The 9,106-nt window shown below is 45.5% G+C and overlaps 1 protein-coding gene across 2 annotated transcripts; it reads left to right on the top strand.

The window, feature by feature from the left end:
• The first annotated feature begins 1,353 nt into the window (after positions 1-1,353).
• Positions 1,354-8,159, top strand: GNG8 (G protein subunit gamma 8). 2 transcript variants are annotated; one of them, XM_061596720.1, is made up of 3 exons: positions 1,354-1,413; positions 7,752-7,859; positions 8,031-8,159. In XM_061596720.1, the coding sequence occupies exons 2-3, from the start codon at positions 7,776-7,778 to the stop codon at positions 8,157-8,159; spliced, it is 213 nt and encodes a 70-aa protein (XP_061452704.1). In that variant the 5' UTR covers positions 1,354-1,413; positions 7,752-7,775. The 2 variants fall into 2 exon arrangements, with proteins under 2 accessions (XP_061452704.1, XP_061452705.1); XM_061596721.1 differs by lacking the exon at positions 1,354-1,413 and adding an exon at positions 2,508-2,517 and having other exon boundaries at positions 7,771-7,859.
• Positions 8,160-9,106: the final 947 nt, after the last annotated feature.

Below are 9,106 nucleotides of genomic sequence, written 5' to 3'. Positions count from 1 at the left end.
GTGAATAGCCCATTCAAATATAGGAAGCTGTCTTATACCAAGTCAGACCAATGGCCTGTCTAGCTCAGTACCGTCCACACGGCCTGCCAGTGGCTCTCCAGGATTTCAGACGGGGTTTCCCCTAACCCTACCTGGAGATGCCAGGTGAAGTGTGAGATCACCCGGTGGGGACTGTGTAAAAGACATGAGGCTTGGGGCCATAGCGTGCTGATCCACTTCCTCCTTGCCTCAGAGAGCAAAATATTTGGGGCTGGCCCTATCAAAGGGGAGGTAGGAATTGCCATCTGGTGCATGTTATGCAGTGTAGCCTATGAGACTTTTTGCATGCAAGGCAGATGCTCTGCACTGAGCTAAGCCTCTTCCCCAAGGCATATGTGCAAGTCACCCCTTGAAGCTGTAGCTATCAAGGGATTAAAAATACACCTGTGTCCAGCAGTCTAGAGCAGCCTTCCCTAACCTGGTGCCTTCCAGATGTTTTGGACTATTAACTTCCATCAGCCCCAGCTGGCATGGCCAATGGTCAGGAATGATGGGAGTTGTAGTCCAACATCTCGAGGGAACCAGGTTGAGGAAGGCCAACCTGGAGACCTCCAAATGTTTTGGACTATAGTTTCCATCAGCCTAGCAACAACTGAAGGGCACCAGGTTGGCAGAGGCTGAGTTACTTTGTGCCTTGAGAGGCATTCTGGGAAAATGAGGGCCATCCAGTCTGTAGAGACTAGGGATGGGTGAATCTGTTAATGACTATTTTTTGGTTTCTCATTTTCCTAATATTAAGTTTGGTTCGCCACATTTCCACATCAGTTTGCGCATTTTTTTGAAATGCCCTCATCAGCACTTCCGTGCGAATTTCTTCTAACATGCCCATTTTTGCATGCTGTTTTGCCTAATGTACACATTTTGTGAAGCAATTGTCTCTAACATAATTATGCTTGCATGTTTTCTTCACTAATATATGCATTTTTGTACACATTACTTGGCTGGGGAGCTGCATTGCAAAAGTCAGAGAAGTGCAAATTCCAAAGGAGGGCTGCATTTTTGTTTGTGTATTGTTTCTGAAAATGCAAATTAGTTAAATTTGCATTTAAAGGTGAACTGAATCGAATTTCTCCCCCATCCCTCAGAGAGACTGGTGGCTGTCTAGAAAGTGAGAAGATCCCAGAAGCCAGAGATTCAAGCCAATTTGTCTTGAAGATCTTGGGCCTGCCATCCTTCCCTCCCCTTTCTACAAAGTGCCCTCCTCTGAAGCGGAGTCTCCCCGGGGTGGGCTGGGAGGCAGCTCCCTGGCTTCTCTCCTCCCTTCCTGTGGCTGCTGATGCCCCAGGTGACAGCAGCTAATCATTCCGACCAGAGACGACAGAGAAGCCGGTTTGCTCCATTACAGTCACTCGAGGGACCCATCGTGGACAACAGGTACTAGCTGAGTCCTTCACCGCCTTTCCTTGTTTCCCTCCATTTGAACCCGTAGTTGCCCCACTTGGAAGAGAGGCAGGTGCTCTCCAACCAGGCTGGGTTGGGCAAAAGCCTTGTTGGGTTTGTGCGTGCACTGAATTTTGCATCCTAAAATGATGTTGAGTTCATAAGGGTGGACTTGCTGGTTCTGACCCAGATGGGTCCATCTCGCCCAGCATCCTGGTCCTAATCAGTACCTCTGGGAAGCTCGAAAGCACCGGGGCAGGCAGGCAGTTGCTTTTAAACTCTCCTTTGTCCCCAACGTCCCTTGGTGTGCAAAGGCAGGGTTTGGTAGATCTTTCCTGTCTTAATTTTTTTTAAACAAACCTTTTTTTAAAAAAATTGTAAAATTTGCTGCCACTGCCACAGATTGAAGGTACAGCACAATAATACTCTCAACATTGTATTTGCAGGGAAGAAGATTATACAAGGTGGAGGGGGAGAAAGGAAAAGGGAAATAAAAATATTGGCAATGGACGAGAGAAAGTTCAAAATATAAAGTGGCTTGTAAGCAACACTTAATAACTTTGTGCCAAGTACATTTAGGTTGGAATGCTATTTGCCTTTCCCAGGCTGGGAGTAAGCCCTCTTGAATTCAACAGGACTTACTTCTGAGTAGGCATATGTAGGATTGCAGTGTTCACGGCGGTAAAGCAGCAGATTCCTTCTCCATATACTGAATCAATGAACATCTTTAAAATAAAAACTCTCAGCTTTTGCTAACTTTTCCATTGTCTGATCCCTTTTTGAAAAGCAATCTTGGGCTTCATCCTTTAAATAAAATAAATAAATAAATGAGTGCTGAGACACAGACAAAGGGAGCCACCAACCCCCAAGTACACCGATTTAACAGATACCGATACAGCACTATTGTGGTTTTGTCCTTCATAATCAGATACCCATTTTAAATGGCGAAACTCTTATGCTCTTCAGCTTGTACTTAAGTCATGATTATGTCCTTTTAATGGATGGGGGAACCGAGGCCAAGAGAGGGCAATTCACCCAAGGTGTGAGGCTGGACGTTTTGTAGCTTAGTCCGAAGGCATCTGCTTTGCATGCAGGAAGGTCCCAGTTTCGTTCCCCAGCATCTCCAGGTAAGGCTGGCAGAGAACCAGAAATCCTGGAGAGCTGCTGCCAGTCAGGGTAGACAAAACTGAGCTAGAGGGACCAAGCCCCTTCAAGATGAATAAGCAGCCCATTCTTAACAGTCACTGAATTCTGTACCTGAATCCTGGAGGTTACTCGCCAAGGATGCCTCGTTGAGGTGGCACAATTTTGCCTGCCTCACTTGTGAAATGGATCTCACAACAGCTGCTGGCCAATTTTTCTAAAATCCGAAAGCCTTGTCCCTTGGGTGCGAGAGATGGTGGGGAGAGAGGCGCTATGGGGCAGTCTGCCTGTCTCGGCCAACAGAATAGTTCATCCCTCCTGATATTTACCTGCTTATCGGCAAGATGAGGGACCTTCTTTTTCCCTCAGCAGCAGCTGCCAAGCTCAGAAAGGCCCTGGGCACAGCTGGCATGGGCGGGCACCGGGGTGAGTTGGTTTACCCGTGGGGGGGGGAAGCCGATAATATATTACAGACTTGGTGAACTTGGTGCCCTCCAGTGTGTTTTGGACTGCAACTCCCATCAGCCTCAGCCAGCATGGCAGTGATGGGCACCTTCATCCAAAACATCTGGAGGGCACCAGGTTGGCAAAGGCAATGATATCAATTGCCTATGTGTGTAAGCGGTCCTTTGCATGCCCATGCACAGGTGCATACTTTGCACACGCTCAGAGGCCCTTCTGCTTATCGCTTTGGGTGTTGCACAGCAGATTGTTGGCACTGAAGAACCATCCTGCCAGACTTGGTTCAAACCTACTTCCATATCCTTCACCTTATGTCTGTGAAGTATAAATTTTTCACTCCTCACGACTCAAAATCTTCTAGCAAATGAGTAAAAACAGCCGGACTGTTTGGGAGCCACTTCCTTCAACCCTCAGTCCTAGATATTGGGTGGGGGCTGGCTTTAATTACTCAGGCAGCGGAATGGCTCTGCATATGCTCAGAGGCACTGTTGGCTTTTCATACTTCAGAGGTGGTGTAAGGGTATTAAATACAGGTTCGGGGGGGACAGATGCTGTCCTTTCTCACACACCCCACATTTTGCCCACAGACACTGGAGCCCCCCAGTGGCATTTCACCTGCTTTCATCCTATGTGTGTGCAATAACCTTCCCTTCTCCTTTGCAGGAGGGCTGAGCAATTAACTGGCAGCTTTGAACATTGCTGATGTGAGGGGTCGGGAGCAGATGGAGGTGGAAGGAAGGGGGCTAATGAGTTGCATTTTCCCCTCTGCAACCCTCTTGCTCCCCCTGCAGTGTTACTCATTCCCTTTTCTCTTGGATCATGGTACAGCTGCTGGGCCCCCTGCTATTCCTCCATCACGCCAAGCTGTTCAACTTCCCCTTCATCTAACCAAGCCTTGCTTTTTGGGCTCCTTTCAACTTTTAACCCTCTGGGCTGATGGATCTGGGGCTCTTTTGGAGAGCAAGATTGGGTGGATATTATTGTTGTTGTTTTTGTTATTTGAAAGAACAACCTTGTGAAGGACTTGAATTCTGCTTGTTATAGGATAAACAACTCAAATAGTGCTCTGCTGCTCCCTACAGGTATTTATAAGCTTTGATGTAGACGGACAGCTCTCTAGGCAGACATTTGGAGCAGTTCTGTGTTCCATCCAGCACCTTGCACCCTGCTGGGGTTAGTGGTAGATAACAGTCATCGAGGAACCAGATATTGATTCTGGCTTGTTAACTGAAGAGCCCCTTTCACTGTTAGAAAGCAAATTTCCATAGCCATGTTTGCTGTAGTATGTAACTCAGGAGGGCTTAATGTAGTAAGCATTAGCAGTTCTATGCCATTCAAGATGTTTTGCCTCTAGCAGGAGGTGGGGAACCTCTGGACCTCCAGATGTTGTTAGGGTTGGGATAGACAAGTGTGTCAACGTTGATTGCTGTTTAGTTTCTAATTTTTCCAACCTTTCCAACCTTGAGGTTAGTTTTCTACATTTCTACATCAGAAATAAATTTCTGGTTTATTTATTTTTTTAAAAAAAACTTCACAAAAATTAATCAGCACTTTAATGGGTGTTTTTCCTAATACAGCATTTTGTGCAAGCAATTTTCCCAATACAATGCATTTTTATACGTTATTTTCACAAATCTATGCACACTTCCCCTTAGGGTTGCCAGGTCAGAAGCATCCCAAACTGTGAGATTTCAGGGGCAGGCACTAGTGATGTCACAGGATGGGCCCTAGTGATGTCATTAAGCATGATACATTAAGCATCAACTACAGTTGCTTGGAGCATACCACTCAAACAAAAAAAGAATTCTGTGACTGGAAATTAAGACAGAAATCTTTGCTAAATGAGGGTATTCCCAGGTCCTGCTGAAGTAATGGGAGCATCCCTTCTCACCTGCTTAAGAAGCCTTGTTAGGGAACATTTAATCTAGCCTACTTGCTTCTGATAGGAAGGGTTTAAATGCCCTCAGGTCAGACCAGTCACCAGAAAGCCAATGTAGGAAGCAGGGAGCCTAGTGTTGTGGGCATGCTGGATGGGAGCACTCTGGATTAAAGATGGATGCCCCTGAAGGCTGCAATTCTAAACACACTTACAAAAGGACTAAGCCCCATAGAACTCAACAGGACTTACTTCTGAGTAGATATGGTTAGGATTGTGTTATTGGTAAGGCTTGACTAGGGTTCCTTTACAAAGTTGTCCATATCAAAGCAGGGTTGGCAACCCCCTGCCTGGAATGCCCTGCCTGCCTTTTAACATGGCTGCTCCAAACTTCTTTACAGACTTGCCCCTTCATTGCAGAGAGAGATTTGAGAAATGAGTAAGAGTTAAGAAGATTCTCTACCCTTTCTTACCTACCCTGTTGGCTGCTATAAACTCACTTTGACAGCCAACCCACTTCCAGTGAGTAATAACTGACAGAGAGAAAACACACATGGTTTGGTCTACCTTCACAGGCAGTAGATTGGTAACAACAGCAATTGAAGCCACACTTCCCAGTATGTGAATTCTCTTTTACCACTATTGGGCAACAAAACAAACTATCATGCAAACAACAAAGTGCATCATCAGTGGGTTTAAGGGGGTTGAGCGCATGGAACCACTGTTGTTGCTTCTATGGATGTAAATGAGTGAGGTCAGAGGTAAATGAAATGCGAACAAAACGAAAAGGAAAAGACAGTGATGATTTCCTAAATGCAATACTGTAGCAACCACAACAAGATTCTTAGAAGTAAGGCAGAAAACTCAGCATCCCACAACCAGTCAGGGTTCCTAAACAAAAAACAAAACTAAAAAAACCCTGGCAGCCAGTCAGCCAAGATCACAGAAATCCCCATGCAGCACAATCTGACCCAGAGCTGCAGTTAGTGCAGAATACTGTGGCATAATTGCTGACATGAGTGAGACCCTGTCAGCACATAATACCTCTGCTCTGAAAACTGCACTGCTTGTTGATTTGCTACCAGGCCAAGTTCAAGGTGTGCTTTCCCTGTTATGGGTGCCACATAGTACTTGTTCTGCTCTTGTAAGAAATTGATCCTTTAGTGTGGCAGCATCTACCCTTTGGAACTCCCTGCCTATTGACATTAGGCAGGCACCTTCATTGTACTCTTTTTGGCCCTTGCTAAAAACATTTTTTTTTAAGGCAAGCCTACCCAGCCATGTAGAAGCTTCATACTGGGAAAGTTTTCAGAACCAGTTATGAATAAGAAGATAAACTGCCCTCTTCAACAGCCCAGGAAAATGTAAACTTATTTCATTCCTTAGAAAAGTATAACACTGTAATGGCATAATAAGCTGCAGCATGTACACTTTAAAAAAATTATGTTCAAAATTATTTGAAAGATAAAATGTATAATATGCTATTTTTGCAAGTAATTAAAAAACCTGCATGTACACTTTTATTATAATAATAGCTGAAATTGTTTACTGTGCATGCCCACTAAGATCCTACTGTGATCTTCTGTTCTAGTGCAATCCTATTCAGGTTTACTCAGAAGCAAGTCCCAATGTATTCAGATCTCCTGCACAGAGAAAGTAGTCTTTATGCTGCTGAAAGCTATACATTTACTGAATTCCCGATGTGCAGACAAGCGGGAAAAGGAAACTGCTTTCAGAACTTGCAGCAGAGGTCAACAAATCCCTTGTCGATCACAACCATGACTTCACTTATTGGCTACAAACCTGGAAGGGTGGGGATTAGAGCAGCCAGTACTAATGGAAGTTGCGGGGAGGGGATGACATTTTGGTGTATATCTCTTGAACCAGACCACCTAGAAACTTAACTTGTTTTTCAAGAGTCTGGAGATTGAGGTGCCTCACTCAGAAACTTGGAGAGGACTGGAGACCTGGTAACCCTACCTAATATACACATTTTTGTACACATTTTTAAGCCAGAGAGCAGCATCGCAAAATCTGGAGAAGTGCACGTTTGGAAGAAGAGCTGCGTTTTTATTCATACACTGTACTGGGAAGTGCAAATTAGGTAGATGCACATTAAATGGCAAACTAAACCAAATTTATTCCCCCATCTCTGTCCCTCACCATTAACTACGTTGGCTAGGGCTGATGGGAGTGAATGAACCTCTGGAGGGGTGCAGGTCTCCCACTCACATTATTTCAGTAATCCTTAAAATCGCCATGTGAGGTAGGCCAGTGACATGATTTGATCTGATACAATAGCGGCTTGCTTTCGGACTGACCACCTAATGAGATCTGAACCTAGGGGTTTCCTAGTCCACTGTCTTCACTAATGGGCCACAATGGCTCTCCTTCCTAAAATGAGAGGTGCCAAGCCTTAAGTCTGCCTTGAAATGTGATCACGAAGGTTTCCCTTCTAAATAGATCCTCCATGTTCAGAGGCAGTATATCTAAATGCCAAGCGATGGGAACCTACCATAGGAAGAATGGTTGTCGCCTTGATGCCCTGAACATGGACTTTGAGAAGCAGCTGCAGAGCTGTATTGGAGACAGGATGGACTTGATAGATGATTGGTCTGATCTAGCTAAACAGTTCTTACATTCCAGATGGTGTGAATATATATTTGGAAAGATCAGTAATAGTTGTGGTTTGTTCCTCTGAAATAAGGGGTTCTGTGAACATCCCAGACATCTGTAAACTGGGAGAGGGCGTAGGCTCAAAGGTCAGTTGGTTCTATTAAACTTATTGGCTGTCTGTTACCTCTCCCCCTCCCCCTTCTCTCTCTCTCTCTGCCAACATGTTGACAACAAGGCCAATCTAGCCTGGTAAGGGATAATGTCTAACAATATGGCCAAGATTGCAGAGGCCCGTAAGACAGTGGAGCAACTTAAACTGGAAGTGAACATTGACCGCATGAAGGTAAGCTTTCCAACCTGCTCTCGTATTATGCTATGAGGGGTATGCACACGCTGCATTTGATTCTGTGTGATAAAGCCACTCAATAGTCTCCAAGAGCAGTCCAGTCTGGGGTGGAAGCATTACAAAGGCACACATGCTAGCTCTGACTCTCACTCTTTCTCTCCATGGCAGGTGTCCAAGGCAGCGGCTGATCTCCTGGCATACTGTGAAGCCCATGCCAAGGAGGACCCTCTGGTGACTCCAGTACCCTCTTCAGAGAACCCCTTCCGCGAGAAACGGCTCTTTTGCATCGTGCTGTGAGTCTGGAAGTGGATGGGGACACATAGCAAACTCCTCCTATTTCCAAACCAGGGCAGTAGTGGACTGAGCCTTCTCTTGTATGTTCATTTGATACAATATTTTCCCCTAGCATAGTACATCCTTTCCCCCTCTCTAATTTGTCTTTCCACACAAGTCCTGGTCCCTCCATCTAACCATATAATCAGGATTGTGTGTATTCTGTCTAGGATATGCTGTAGAGCATCTGGAATATCCTGCCTTGTGTTGATTTTTAAAAAAGCAAGTTACTGGTCCTCATTGCTGTTGAAATAAGCTTGTCCAGGCTGCGCTATGTCCAGAGCCTAGTTATCCTCCTGGAAGTGTCACCAATATGGTGCCTTCCCTGGCACTCACAGGGCTCCCTCCCTCTCTTCCCACTGAAATTAGCCTTGAAAGAAGTATTCTATTATAACCGCTCTGTGGGTGGGTGATGCCCACATTAGCTTATCTGGTTTGCAGATATGCCCACAGACCCTAAGAGGTTGGCAACCCTTGTTCTACTGGGTGTGGAGAGAGGTTGAGAGGGAGGAAGTGGCTGCAATGTGTCCTTCAAGGAATTTCCTCCCTTCAGAGAAGAATTCCACCTCCCTGCCTTCTTTGCATTGGCTTTTCCAATAAATGTTTCTTTCCACACCTATTTCCTTGTTTGTTTTCCCCCTTCCTGCAAATCTCCACAGATCATGCAGTCCACAAGAGGCAAAATGGCTCTTGATGGGGGTGTTTGATGGTTAGAATCATAGAATCATAGAATCCTAGAGTTGGAAGGGGCCTTGTAGCCATCGAGTCCAACCCCCTGCTCACAGCAGGAAATCCACAGCTAGAGCATCTCCCACAGATAGCTGTCCAGCCTCTGCTTGAAGACATCCAGCGAAGGAGATCCCACCACCTCCCTAGGCAGTCGGTTTCATTGCCGAACTGCCCTTACTGTC

The sequence above is a fragment of the Rhineura floridana genome, chromosome 15, assembly GCF_030035675.1.
Source record: "Rhineura floridana isolate rRhiFlo1 chromosome 15, rRhiFlo1.hap2, whole genome shotgun sequence".
NCBI lineage: Eukaryota > Metazoa > Chordata > Lepidosauria > Squamata > Rhineuridae > Rhineura > Rhineura floridana.
Note: the sequence above shows the minus strand (reverse complement) of the source record. Positions and strands in the feature narration are given on the sequence as shown.

Excerpts from the sequence above, each read along its gene's own strand:
- GNG8 (XM_061596721.1), top strand. Across the intron at positions 7,860-8,030 it reads TGAACATTGACCGCATGAAG|GTGTCCAAGGCAGCGGCTGA; the intron begins GTAAGCTTTCCA and ends TCTCCATGGCAG.